The sequence below is a fragment of the Sceloporus undulatus genome, chromosome 4 (genome assembly GCF_019175285.1).
Source record: "Sceloporus undulatus isolate JIND9_A2432 ecotype Alabama chromosome 4, SceUnd_v1.1, whole genome shotgun sequence".
NCBI classification, from domain to species: Eukaryota; Metazoa; Chordata; class Lepidosauria; order Squamata; family Phrynosomatidae; genus Sceloporus; species Sceloporus undulatus.
In genome coordinates this window covers 216,534,520-216,549,044 of record NC_056525.1, presented here as the reverse complement: position 1 = coordinate 216,549,044, position 14,525 = coordinate 216,534,520, and the positions used below count along the sequence as shown (strand labels likewise).

The window sequence follows — 14,525 nt, the reverse complement described above, 5'->3', positions numbered from 1 at the left end:
TTTGGGAATTCCTCCCGGACAGAAGGTAGACATGTAGGTTGTAACAACAAAGGACAAGGCAATGCAAAATGGAGGGCATTTGAGGAAAAATGTAGGACACAACCAAAGAAAAGCTAAGGACACTTATACTCCTTAGCCATGCTCAAAATAGAGGACCCTTTGGGAATTCCTCCTGGAAAGAGCGTTGAAATGTAGGGCATGCAGGCTGGCCGGGTGCCCTAACGACAATGGAGGACAAGGCACTACAAAATGGAGGGCATTCCAGGGGGGGGAATGGAAGTCATGAAAAACAAAGCTAAAAGCACTCATATAAACTATAAACCCATGTTTCTTCAGTCCTCCTCTAAAAAGAGGGACTTCTGGGGACGCTTCCTACGAAGGAAGAAGCCGAAATGGAGGACGGGTCCTGGAAAAGGAGGACGGCCAGGGTCGCCCTTGACAAAAGCTGAACGAGGAAGCCACGCCCCCTTCTCCACTCAAAAAAAGCCTTGACGCGACGGGGGCATTCTGAAGTCAGTGCGCAGGCGCGTCGTCGCGCGCGAGAGAGCCGGGAGGGGGCGTGGCCCGGCGACCAACGGTTTACGCATGAGGAGACCGTTAAACCAACGGCTTCCGCCTTGGTTGGGTTCCATCCATTTTAGCCCAGTTGACGCCCCGCCCATTCCCTCCCATTGTCTTCCCCAGAAGCTCCTCCCATTTAGAGGTGTGAAGGCGTCGGCGAGGAAGACGACAGGGGCGCTGTTTAGCTCAGTGGGTCGGAGTATGAGGTCCTCCTGGTAAGAGGAGTCTGGTAACGTCTCCTGGGGGAATGGCTGGGGATGTTTAGCCACAGAACACGCGCATATTGATCCTTATCAGAGACACAACAACATCCAGAGGTAGCCATATAACAAAGTACAATGACACCCAACATCCACAAAACCGTTGATGCCTTTATGGGGCCAGCCAAAAAAGGGCTTATCTGTGATTAACATTGCCATATGGCAATGTTAATCCCAGATCAGCCCTTTTTTGGCTGGCCCCATAAAGGCCAACGGTTTTATATATATATATTGCTCCTGTATTATTCTTGGCACCTTTGCCTGATGAAGAAGCCAATCAAGCCTCAAAAGCTTGCCACCTGTATTCTGTGTAGCTGACATCCTTCCCCCTTTTGAACTTGCCCTCTCCCACTCTCTGCTGATGGAAAACTAATTTCTGTGGTGGATAATGGCTGTAGTAAACTGGTTGTTGCTGTGTGCCTTGTGGTAAATTACCTGACTGCCTTCTTATAGTAGCGCTAGTCCACTTTTACTGTTGCATTCTGGGGCTTGTAGTTCAGTGAGGCCTAAGAGCTCTGTCTTTGAATTCCGGATGCCCCTCTTTAAACTGCAAATCCCAGAATGCAACAGGAGGCAGTCAAAGTGGGATAGCAGCGCTGTGACAGTGTAGTGTGGTATTCTAGGAAGTCACTTCCTCCTTACGGTGACCCTAAGGCAGAACCTATCATGGTGTTTTCTAGACAAGGTTTGCTCAGGGCAGGTTTGCCATTGCCTTCCCCTGAGGCTGAGACAGTGTGACTTGCCCAAGGTCACCTTGGGTTTCGTGCCATAGCTAGGAATCGAACCCTGGTCTCCAGAGTCACAGTCCAGCATTCAAACCACTACAATATGCTGGCTCTCATAAGGTGACCGTATCATGGCTTTTCTTGACAAGATTTGTTGAGAGATGGTTTGCCTGTGCTTTCCTCCGAGGCTGAGAGACTCTGGCTTTCCATGGATGAGCAGGGATTCGAACACTGGTCTCCAGAGTCATCATCCAGTACTCAAACCACTACACCATGCTGCTTTTATGTTGTATTACATTACATTAACATAGTAAAACTAACACAAGACATTTCATTGCTACCACAAGAATCCTCAGGCTACTTAGACTGATAGAACATAAAATATACAGTACATCAAATAGCAATAGCAAGTACATTTCTATACCGCTAGTTATCAGTGTACTTAAGCACTCCCTAAGTGGTTTACAACGCGTAAGTTGATTGTCCCCAACAAGCTAGGTATTGATTTTAGCAGCCTCTGAAAGATGCCAGGCTGAGTCGACCCTGAGCCCCTGGCTGCTGTTGAGATCACAGCCTTGTGGTTTGTGAGTGAGTGGCTGCGTAACAGGCCTCTAACCACTGCGTCACCACAAACTTCTGAACAACGAACCTTTCCTAAAATCCCATGAGAGTAAATATGCAACAAACTAGGTAGTAAATATTCAGAGTTTTAATTTTGATGCTGGAGGCAGTCGGTAGATTTTCTATCAGTTCCACTTCCATCCCGCATTGTTTCTGACTCCACAGCCCTGCCTAAGGCTGGGGCAAATTCTCTGCCTAAGATTGAGCTTCATGCTTGCTGCCCAACAGTTAAGCTCTCAGTTTAGTTCATGCCAGTTCAATTTTGTGTACAGTCTTTTATTTATAGTGGTGCTCGGTGTGGCTAACAATGTGGGAATGGAAGACACTTTTGATCAGCTTCTCAAACAGTCCTTTCCTGGGCTTTGGTGGCTAGCCATAGTGGGAATTGCTCTAGAAAGCACAGCTTGGCAGATACTGTTCTAAAATTTTAATGGCAATCTATTTTAAAACTGTTTATAGATAGATTTTTAAATAGCAGGCTCAAATATTTGTTTTTTCCCCTTTATTTAATGTTGAATGTTAATCTGTTTAATATTGCTTGGCTAGTGGTCTGCTTCTGGGTCCGATTCAAAGTCCTGACTATTACCTATAAAGCCCTATGTGACTTGGGTTCATAGTATCCGAAAGACCTTATCTGTTCATGTGAGTCTGCTTGAATTTTGTGATCCTCATGGGAGGACTTTGCTTCTGTCCCTCCACCATCACAGACACATTTGGTGAGTCATATGAGAGGGGCTTCTCTGGCTGCTCCTAGAATATGATTCCTGGGCCCTCTCTGTCTGTTCTCTTTTCACAGGCAGGCTTTTGGCTGTTAACTGGTTGTTCCAGAAGGGTCTTTTAATGGGGGATGCTGTATTTCTATCCTCTCTTAAGCGTTTTCAGTGTTTTTGAACTGTTTTATATTAGTGCTTTGTACAAACTGGAACAAGCATGATCTTAAAGAAAGATTTTATGCCAGCAATGGAGAAGGGGCATTTTATGGCCTTTTGTACTGGTTTTGTGCCTGTCAATGTCCCTGTTGCTTTGGTTTTTGGGAGGATGTGGGGATGGAGAGAGGCTCTAAACTTTAGTCTATCTCACACTGTTCCTGACATTGAAACAACATTCAGATCTGAAAAAAAGTGGTGATGTTTTCCTTAACATATCATGCTTAGCTGTGTCGCATATCATACTTAGTCTTTAATTTTTTGTAAAACAAAATTTGTTGACCTGTGCTGTGGACTGCCTTGGGGCCCACATTGATAGAAGGGAAAGACAGAAAATAAATAATAGCGGATTACAAAGAGGCTTTTGTGGAAGCTGATGGTAATTTGTAGGACCTATACTAGCCATGGTGAAGCCATGGCATGTGTGCCAAAGCTAGCACATAGAGCCCTCTCTGTGGACACGCGAGCCTCTCACTGCCAGTGAGAGAAGAGAGGGAAGGAGAGAAGGCAGGAGGAGGAGGAAGAAGAAGAAGCAGTGGCCCCATGCTGCCAGCCGCCTGTCCGCCAGTGAAAACAGGGAGGGAGGGAGGAAAAGGAAGAAGTGGTGGTGGTGGCTCCATGCCTCCAGTTGCCTGCTCACCGCTGGTGAGAGCTGGGAGGGAGGAGGAGGAGGAGGAGGAAGAAGAAGAAGAAGAAGAAGAAGCAGTGGCAGTCCCATGTTGCTGCCTGCCAGCTGCCGGGGAGAACCAAGAGGGAGGAAGAGGAAGCGGTGGCATCAGCCCCATGCCTCCAGCGACCTGCCTGCCACCGGTGAAAACAGGAAGGAGGAGGAAAAGACGGAGACGGGAGGAAGTGGCGGTGACACAGTGTTCCATCAGAGGAGAGTTTGCTATTGCTAGCTTGAGGCTGAAAGAGTGTGCCTTGGGTGTGTGTGTGTGTGTCTGTCTTCAAGTCATTACTGGAGACCCTAAGGTGAAACTATCATGGGGTTTTCTTGGTAAGCTTTGTCCGGGTGTGTGTGTGTGTGTGTGTGTGTGTCTTGTGTTCGTTCCTGGCGACCCTAAGGTGAAATTGTCATGGGATTTTTTTTGGCAAGCTTTGTCAGAAGGGCATTTCCATTGCCCTCCTCTGAGGCTGAGAGAGTATGATGTGTGTGTGGTTCCTTCAAATCATTTCTGACTTATGGCGACCCTAAGGTGAAACTATCGTGGAATTTTCATGGAAGGTTTCGCCAGGGGGCAGGGGTTGCTATTACTAGCTTGCGGCTGTGAATGTGTGCCTTGGATTCCCCTCCCCTAGAAGTCCTCCCTGGAATCCCCGCCCCCTGGCACCAGGTGACACCCGATGTGGGAACGCTGCTGAGCTTTGGCACTTGGTCTCTAAAAGGTTCACATCGCTGACCTATACTGTGGGAATTTGTTTCATGCATTTCTGTTTCTTAGTGATGAGGCAACAAAAGTTGATGAGATATGAAGAGAAAGAGGTAAAAGTGATTTGAACTGTGTTCAAAAGCAGAGATTCTAGAAGCAAGAGAGATCTGTGAAGAAAATAAAGATATAAATTATGGATTGGAATTAGTTTAGATAGGAGTAGGTAAATCCAGGCAGTCCTGAATTCCACATTGTTGAGTTAATCATTTGAAATTGGGTTAGAGATTCAAAGGAGTGGGCTTCTAACTTTGAGATTGCTATAATTCTTCACAGCATATAATTTTGTTCTAAAGTTGGATGAACAACTGTCAGGGGTTACAAGGCTACATGGATGCTTCATGGGACCTTGGAAGGTAGGACTCTCACCACTATCACATACCACAAAAAGTATGTTTTGTGTGTGTGTGCATGTATATATATGCCTAAAATGGTTCCTATGCCCACTGGAGGGGGTGTCCGGGGAGTTTTGCCCTAAAACATGTCCCATGTCCCTAGAGAACATTTGGGGACAAAAAGTGTTTTGATTTTAGGGGAGGGGGGAGCAGGTATAGTGGACAATGAGGCTCTTCCAAGTCTCTTGGAAGGCTAATGTGGTCCTCTAGCCTTCCAAAAGCTGCCCATCTCTGGTGTACATGGAAATCACCTGATAACCAATGTAGAGATCAGATAGACTACATAATTGGAAGCAGAAGAAGGAGATGCTCCATTTTCTCATCATAAAACAGGGCCAGGACCCAATTGTGACATAGATCATGATCTGCCATTATTAAAAGTTAGAGTAAAGGTAAAGAAGTACAGTGGTGCCTCGGGTTACGAAATTAATTCGTTCCGCGGCCGCTTTCATAACCCGAAAAGCCTTTGTAAGCCGAATTGCCATAGGCGCTAATGGGGAAAAGCCGCGATTCCGTGTAAAATAGCGCCGAAAAGCACCAAAAGTTTTTTCGTAACCCGAAAAAACATTCGTAACCCGGAACAATAATTCCCTATGGGATTTTTTCGTATCCCGAAAATTTCGTAACCTGGGTATTTCGTATCCCGAGGTACCACTGTACACTAAATCAATCAGTGTACCAAAAAACAACCCAAAGAACAGCTCTATAGAATTTAAAGATCATGCAAAAAAATAGATTTGGACAACTAAGGCTAATTGACTGTAAGACAGAAGAACTCTAGAGTCCACTCTAGACCAAAAGTTAGGGACGTTGTCAGGGAATAATGCAAAAAGATACTATTGCAGCCAAAAAGAAGGAGGAGATTTTTTGGATGACAGATGAAACTCTTCAAACAGTTTAAGGTCAGATGGCATGTAAGGATAAAGAGAGCTATTCATTGCAGAAAAATAAGACAACAAAGAGGTAGAACAAGAGACTTCTTCCACAAGATCCAAGAAATCAAAGGGAAATTTAAACCAAAAGTGGGGATTCCATGTGACCAGCTGGGGAACACCCTACCTCATCAAGAAGAAATAAGAAGAAAATGGAAATAAGACCCTGAAGAACTATATAAAAGAGGTGACGGATTCATTCAAGGAAGAACTGTTTGAAGATGAACCCACAATTTTAGGAGCCTTGGTGGTTCAGTGGCTAAATGCCTGTACTGCAGCCACTCACTCAAAACCACAAGGTTGCGAGTTCAAGACCAGCAAAAAGACTCAAGCTTGACTCAGGCTTGCATCCTTCCAAGGAGGCTGCTAAAATGAGTACCCAGACTGTTGGCAAATTAGCTTACAGTTGTAAACTGCTTAGATACTGCTTAGGCGGTACAAAGCGGTATATAAATGAAGCTTGTTTGTTTGTTTTGTTTTAGTAAGTGAAGTGGAAGTTGTGGTCAAAAGACTTGGGAGAAATCAGTCACCAGGAACAGGTGACATATCAACAGAGTTGTTTTAAGATATAGCAATAGAGGCCACTCAAATTTTATCCAAAATCTGCTGAGAAATATGGAAAACAAAACAATGGCCCACAGATTGGAAACACTCCAGTCCCTAAGAAAGGGGAAACCACCAGACCATTAGCTTAATCTCCCATGTAAGAATGGTGATGCTCAAAATTTACTTTATATGGAACAAGGGATGTCAAATGGCTAAACTGAGTTTAGAAAATGAAGAGGCACTGGGGATCATATTGCAAGCATATGTTGGATAATGGAGCGCATCAAAAAAATTCCGAAGTAAATCAGGCTGAGCTTATAACAAAGCGTTTGGTTGTGTTTATCGTGAAAAGGATTGCTTTTAAAGGCATGGTGTTTCACAATATTTGATTGGCCTTATGTATAATCTATACTTAGGACAAGAGGCCTCTTTCATAACATAATATGGAGAAACAGGATAGCTTCCCTTTAGTAAGGAGGTCTAAGAAAGCTGCATTTTATCACCCAGTCAATTTAAGTTATATGCTGAACATATATGGAAAGCTGGATTAAAATTGGATGAAGGAGATTTGAAAACTGCAGGAAGGATCAGCTACAATTGGAGATATGCAGATGACACCAGACTTCTAGCAGAAAATAGCAAAGACTTGGAATAATTATTATGGAAAGTTAAGAAACAAAGTACAACGGCAGGATTACAGTTAAACATTAAAAAAACCCATAAATAATGACCACATATGATTTACCTAACATTAAAGTAGACAGTGAAGAACTTGAATAGTTAAAGATTTTCCATACCATCTATAAATCAAAATGGACATTGTAGTCAAGAAATCAGAAGACTGGGACTTGGAATGGCAACTATGAAGAAACTAGACAGTATCCTGAGGTGTAAAGATTATTATGGAATAACGTCAGGATTATCTATGCCACAGTATTTCCACTTTTTACGTATGGCTGAAAGCTGGAGAGAAAAGAAAGCTGATAGGAAGAGAATGTAGTGCTAGAAGAGAGTTCTCTGGATACCATGGAGTGCTAAAAAGACAAATGAATTAGTCTTAGAGCATATTAAGTCTGAATTCTCCTTTTAAGCTAAACAATTATACTGAACCTATCTACACTAATTGTACATATGATGAAGAGACCGGACTCATTAGAAAAAACACTAGTACTTGGTAATGTGGAAGGCAGTAGCAAAAAAAGGGAGATAGCTTTTCAGATGGGTAGACTCAATCAAGGAAGTCACAGCCCTGATTTTGCGCGACCTTGGCAGGGCTGTTCATAACAAGAAGCCTTGGAGTTATCTCACTCCTAGGGTTGCCTTTATTCAAAGTGGACTTTGAACAATTAACAACAATATATTGAGCTTTTAAATTAGGATTAATAGACCAACTTATTTAAATAATTGTACTAAATTAGCATATTAGATAATGCCAATAATACACATTGGAAGGATTTAATAAAATTATGAATCACCAAGCATTTGTCATTCTTTTGTGTTTATAGTTAACTTCTTATGTCTGAAAAGAAGAGACAAAGTTGATGAATAGTCAGAAAATGAATGAGACAAAAAACTACCACATGTACTTAAACCATTTATCTTAATTCCTTTCAGTTTTATAAGTATTACATGTATGTGTCCTTTGGTTTTTTGTATTTTACAGCATGGCACCTCACAGTGTTAAAAAAAATGGAAACAAAAAGATTGATTGGTAAGTCGCTCCAACCAGCGAGACCTGTGCGACATCTCATTCCCCATGGTAAGTGTGTTAATTATTTCAGTGAACAGACACTAAACAGCTTTATTATCCCTAAGTTGGATAGTACCTTTGTTGGCACCATCAAAATGCTAGAAAATTGGTGCATAAAGATGTGAGCGTTTGAGTTTTCTAGAACTCTTGTGGAGTCATAATAAATAACTAAATAACACTTTTATTTTTATCCCGCTTTTCTGTGACGAGACAATCAAAGCAGCTCACAACACATTAAAATATCCACATTCAACATTGTCCCAAATTCCCCCCTTAAAATAGGATTAAACATGATACAATTAAAATAGGAGATTGAAATATCTATTAATAACACAATAAAAAAGAAAAAAAATAGCGAGGACAGAGTGGTGGGCTAATACATGATGTGGGGGGCAATCATTCTGTGGCCGGACACTTTTATTCAGGAAAGGCCTGCCAGAAGAGATCCATCTTGACAGCTTTTTTAAAGCTGTCTAAGCTGGCAATTTGACGGATCTCGTCTGGCAGGCCGTTCCATAGTTTGGGAGCAATTGCAGAGAAGGCCCTCTGGGAGGTAGCAGTTAGTCTGGTTTTTAAAGGCTGCAATAAATTCCTACCAGAGGACCTGAGGGTGTGGGGTGGATTATATGGGAGCAGGCGATCCCTCAAATAGGTTGGACCCAAACCGTGTAGGGCTTTAAAGGTTATAACCAACACCTTGTACTGGAGTCATGGTGTTACAAAGAGATAGGAAAATAGTGATGGGGTACAAGGAATTTTGCAGCATCCTTGAGATGCTGGAAAATTTCTTCCCACCTCCTTTTTATGCCAAAACAGACTCCAGACACAAACTAGAGGATTACAATTACAAGGTAAGAGATTCCACCTATACACTAGGAAGATCTTTCTGATGGTAAGAGCTGTAACATGGTAGGCAACATTGAACGGTGGTAGATTATCCTTCTCTGAAGGTCTTTAAAAGTTTGGATGGCTTGAAAGTGCTTTAATTGTGTGTTCCTGCATGGTAGAGTTCAACTGGAAGATCTCCATGGTCTTTTCCAACTCAGTGATTCTATGAGTTGTCCAGAGCCCCTCCCCCCCAAAAAAATACATTAATGTGTAAAGGATGAGTGGATAGTTCTTAGTTAACAAAAAATTAGTAATAATATTGCATATGTTACTGATTTATTTCTACTGTATTCTTTTCCATAGTTTCACCAACCACTTTCAACTTCCAGTCAAAGTTTACATGCAGTACTTCAGGATGTTCACCTGTTGAAATTAGTTCTGTAAGTTTAATCTAATATACCAGATAAATAGATTTTACTGTATTCTACATTTATCTAAATTGTTGCAATGGAACTTGAGCTTGCTGCATAACCTTCATGTAATGCCAGCCATGGTTTAGTGCTATGGATATCTCCTACTTTGAAACTGACCAGCGTTTAATATGAACAAGTTTCTGTCTCTTCTTTCCCAGAAAGAAGAGAGAATTCTGTGAAAGTGAAACTCTGGATCATGTACTTTCCCCACAGCCAAAAGGATGACTTCAACAGTATTTAGTTTGACTTTTACAGAATTGTGTTTTTTGTTTGTTTGTTTGTTTTTTTATTTTTTGGGGCATAAGCAAGTAAGTGTTTTTCATATCAAACTCTGGTCAGCTTCAGGACAATATAGGACCAGGCTATAGAAACAAACAAAAAGGAAGGAACTAAAACATATAGCCATACATAACACAATAAGGAACTGCAGAAAGTAATACCAAATTCAGCAACTGTAGGAGTAAATCAGTACAGTCAGCCCTTCTTATACACGGATTTTTTATACACGAATTCAAGCATACACGGTTTGAAAATGTTCCAAAAAAGTATAAATTTACCTTGATATTCCATTTTTTATAAGGGACATCATTTTGCTATGTCATTATATTTAATGGGACTTGAGCATACACGGATTTTGTTATACACGGGGGATCTTGGAACCAAACCCCAGCGTATAACAAGGGTCCACTGTATATATTGTGCCATATATTATACATTAGTATACAAACATAACACATGTAATTGATGAAATATGAAACAAACTTTAATATAATTAAACCTTTATGTATGTGGCATTCATTATACACAAAATGTACCTGGGAGGCAAGTTTCTGGGAAAGCTCATGATAGTTTATAATGTTTAGGCTTCAGATAAACTGCTGTCCATTGAAAACACCTGCAAAGACAGAGCCAGCTCCTTAGAGTTGTACAGCATGAACTTATAAATATGTTTTATCCACCAGTTTCCTATTTGCTCCAATCTTACAACATCAGTTTGTTATCTTCCCCTGTTCAAATCCACTGGAAGCTGGTATTATATATGTTGATCCATAGTACAATCTTAACTCAAAGATGCACTAGCTTAGAGGGTTTAGAATCAGGCTGTTGTGCTGGCAATACTGCTTTTCTATCTAAGAGGGGTGGACAGCTGTGGAAAGCTAAGGGACTAAATTAGACCCCTATGATACCTCGAATAGCTGCACTTCTCCACTATATATGCTCCCACAAAAATATTAATCTTTTTTAAAATCTCTTTTTTGCCCCTCCTCCAAGCCCTCTAGGGGTTACAGGGGCATTTTCACTATGTTTTGCTGCCCTTCTAGGCCTCTTTAGGGCCAGGGGAGGCCTTTCTAACATTGGGAAATGAGCAAAGGTCACTTGCTGTTTTAGAAAAGGCTTTTACTGGGCTTAAATTGTGGGGTTATTGTTATTTGCAAACATTGGCTTTGATTCCCTGGGGGCTCAAGTGACCTGCAAACATAGTGGAAATGCCTTAGAGCACCTTTGGAGTTGCTTGTTGTACTCCACTCTTCTGTCAAGAATGCTTACATTTGGCTGCTCATGCTAAAATAGTCTAGGCAACAGAATACAGTACTTTTTCTTGGGCTTCCAGGCTAAGGCAGGATTTACTCACAGGTTTGCTATTGCCTTTCTCTAAAGTCAAAAGAGTGTAACTTGCCCAAAGTCACCCAGTGAATTTCTGTGACTTTGCAGGGAGTGTGATTATTATTATTATTAACCTTTATTTGTAAAGCGCTGTAAATTTACACAGCGCTGTACATACCAACTTTTAGTCAGACGGTTCCCTGCCCTCAGGCTTACAATCTAAAAAGACATGACACAAAAGGAGAAGGGAGTGGTGGTGGGGAATAGGATCAGGTCCAGCAGATCTTCTCCACCTCCAAGGCCTGGACCAAGGCAGATGGACTGGAGGAAGGGCTTGGCTTCTTAATGGATGGTTAAAAGGAGGCTTCCTGGGTCAGAGAGGGGCTCGCCTCTGGGAATGCTTCTCTAAACAATATAGTTTTTAATTCAGTTTTGAAACTGGGTAGAGAAGTGATGATGTGTGCATGTGGGGGAAGAAGGTTCCAGGAGTAAGGGGCAGCAAGCGAGAAGGGACAAATTCGGGAGGGGGCAGTGGTAGTCCTACACTGTGACAGGAGACCTTGACTACCAGAGCGGAGGGTGTGAGTAGGAATGTAAGGAGAAAGAAGGTCAGATAAGTAAGGAGGGGCCAATCCATGGAGGGCTTTGAAAGTCAATAACAAAAGCTTGTACTGGATGTGGAAGGGGAAGGGGAGCCAATGAAGGGAGGATAAAAGAGGAGAAACATGGTCAAAGCAGCGAGCGGATGTGACAATACGGGCAGCTGAATACTGGACAGAGATTAAAGGATGGAGGTGTGAAAGAGGAAGCCCTGTCAGAAGGAGGTTACAATAATCTAGTCGTGAAACCACTAGGGCATGGACCAGAGTTTTGGCAGTAGAGGCTGAGAGGAATGGACGGATCTTGTCAATGTTGTGGAGAAAGAATCTACAGGCCTTGGCGGTGGCCTGGATCTGGGGAATAAATGACAGAGAAGAGTAAAAAATGAAGCCAAGTCTGTGGGCTTGATGAACCGGTTGAATAGAAGTGTCATCAACAGAAACAGAAAAGGAATAATGAAGGGTGGGTTTAGGTGGAAAGATGAGAAGCTCAGTCTTAGACATGTTGAGCTTCAAGCGCCGAAGCCGCATCCACTGAGAGATGGCAGTCAGACAAGAAGAAACTTGCTGTTCAAGCCCCGTCAAAAGGTCAGGGGTGGAGAGATACAGCTGAATGTCGTAGGCGTACAGATGACAAGAGAAACCAAAAGAACTGATGAGTTTACCTAGGGACAGTGTGTATAGAGAGGTCAGAAGGGGACCCAAGACAGAGCCCTGGGGAACTCCAACAGATAGGGGAACAGAGGACGAAGTCTGGCCACCCGTGACCACTGCAAAAGATCTATCTGACAAGTAAGATTTAAGCCAGTGTGATCCATAGTTTCCTGGAATCATAGCTCAACATTCACCTTGGAACTAATTTTCTGTGGTAGTGAGTTTCTTGTGTGTTCCAGTGAGGTAAAAGGCTATGCTGATAGTAACATTGCTACTGGTAGGCTTTTGCTGGGGAGCCATACTAAATGTATCAAATATCTATTGAACAGCAGCAGCAGTAGGCAGGCGTTGATACTGTTAATACTGCACAGAATAAGGCAATAATAAATCATCACTTAACGCTTTTAGCTTGAAAACCCTATGAGTTTGAAACAAACCGAAAGAAAGCATAATGCTGGAAGATTACTATAATTTATGGGACTGTTAAGATGAAAATCCCAGGTTGGAAGGTACTCAGCCAACTACTGAGGAAGTGCAGATGACAAGTATAAATATAAATAACAGTGTGTCTGATGAAGCAACTGGACTCAAACTGGCAGGATGCTCAGAGGTGAAATGAAAGTCCGAAACTGCATAATGTACGAAATAGCAATATGAACTATAGGAGTGTGAACGAGGGAAAACCACAAATTGTAAAACAAGTGATGGAAATCATAAATATAGTTGCTGTGAGTGAGCTAAACAGGGCAGACATAGACATTTTCAGTCAGATCATTACATAGTGTTCTAATCTGAGAATGACAAGAAATGGGGTGGGACTGATAGTAAGGCGGCATGCATTGAGAGCAGTCAGGGAATACAATATGGGGAAAATCCATCACTATAACCATAATCCAAGGTTATACTCCTAGCATAGAGACAGAAGAAGAAGAAATCAAAAGATTCTCTGGACATCCAGGAGGATGTTGATCACACACCAAAACTGTCAGGACCCAATAGGGAGAAACAGAATACTTCCTTTTGGTAAGGGGAAAGATAATGTTGCATTTTGGCAGTGTATCTGCTTGATTTATGTGCAGAACACATATAGAAAATGGGATTAAACATGAAAATTGCAGAAGAAAGTGCAAAAGCAGGGCTATGATTATTAAGAAATAAAAAATAATGATCACAGATAGTTTGCATAAAATTGAAGTGTGTAATAAAGTCCCTAAAGGCACCAGATCCTGTCTGATCTTGGAAGCTAAGCACAGTCAGCCCTGATTAGTCTTTGGATAGGAGACCACCTATGACTACCAGGTGCTGTAAGCTATACGATATTTCAGAGGAGGGAATTGACAAAATCACCTATGAGTATTTTTCGCCTAAGAAAACACTGTGAGATTCATCGGGTTACCATAAGTCTGCAAGTTACTTGGAAGGCACATACGCACACAATGAAGACATAGACATAAACGATTTTTATACCTCAGGTCAGTCATTACCGTATTTTGCGGCGTATGAGACGACCTTTTAGCTCCAAATGGCATAGCCACCTCTCTGTCTCCAGGGGTGGGGTCCTTGCAGGTTCCAATCCCAGCAGGCACCACGGCTGGGTTTTCCCTTTCTCGTAGCCATTACAGATCAGGTGAGGGAATGGAAGGGCTGGTTTTGGGGGTTGGAAGCCAGAAAAGGTGGAGGAGAAGCGCCTCCAGAGCCAGTCCGGAGAGTGAGGGATGGTCGGGTTGAGGGAAAGAGCCGGCCCCTTATGCCTCCCCGCCGCCGCCGCCTCTCGGGATGCTCCACTCCAGCGGCTTCTTCCGCAGCATCGAGTGCCCTTTTGGGCCGGACTGCGGGAGGCCCTACTGCAACTGCTGACACCCACCTTCCAGGCCGCCACAGAGACTCCCTCAAGCCGGTGCCTGTGAGCTCCAGACCCCCTTAATTTGGCCTGGAGTAGGCCAGGGTGCTGCCTGCACACAAGTTGGGGGTCGTTTTATATGCCCAGTCACCTTATAAGCCGGAAAATACGGTAATCAAAACAGAGACTATAGTCAGGAAATTGAAAGAAGACTAAGACTTGAATGAACAACTATAAAGGAACTAGATAAGATCTTCTACCATGAAGATTTGTTGTTAACACCCATGAGTCGGTCTTGACTCATGGTGACCCTGTGGATGAGACATCTCCAGGACTCCCTATCCTGCGGCATATAAGTAAATCCTATTATTATTATTATTATT

At 42.7% G+C, this 14,525-nt stretch overlaps 1 protein-coding gene across 5 annotated transcripts in view; it reads left to right on the top strand.

Moving 5' to 3' along the window:
* The first annotated feature begins 562 nt into the window (after window positions 1-562).
* Window positions 563-14,525, top strand: part of C4H8orf88 (chromosome 4 C8orf88 homolog) — a 22,552-nt gene continuing 8,589 nt past the window's right edge. The window contains exons 1-3 of one of the 5 annotated variants that reach the window (XM_042461611.1): window positions 563-772; window positions 8,056-8,152; window positions 9,335-9,411. In XM_042461611.1, coding sequence (XP_042317545.1) covers window positions 8,083-8,152; window positions 9,335-9,411 — 147 coding nt within the window. In that variant the 5' untranslated portion in view covers window positions 563-772; window positions 8,056-8,082. Of the gene's footprint in view, window positions 879-4,291; window positions 4,577-4,598; window positions 4,877-8,055; window positions 8,153-9,334; window positions 9,412-14,525 lie in introns of those variants that run through there. The other 4 variants (XM_042461610.1, XM_042461612.1, XM_042461613.1 and 1 more) reach the window with 4 other exon arrangements.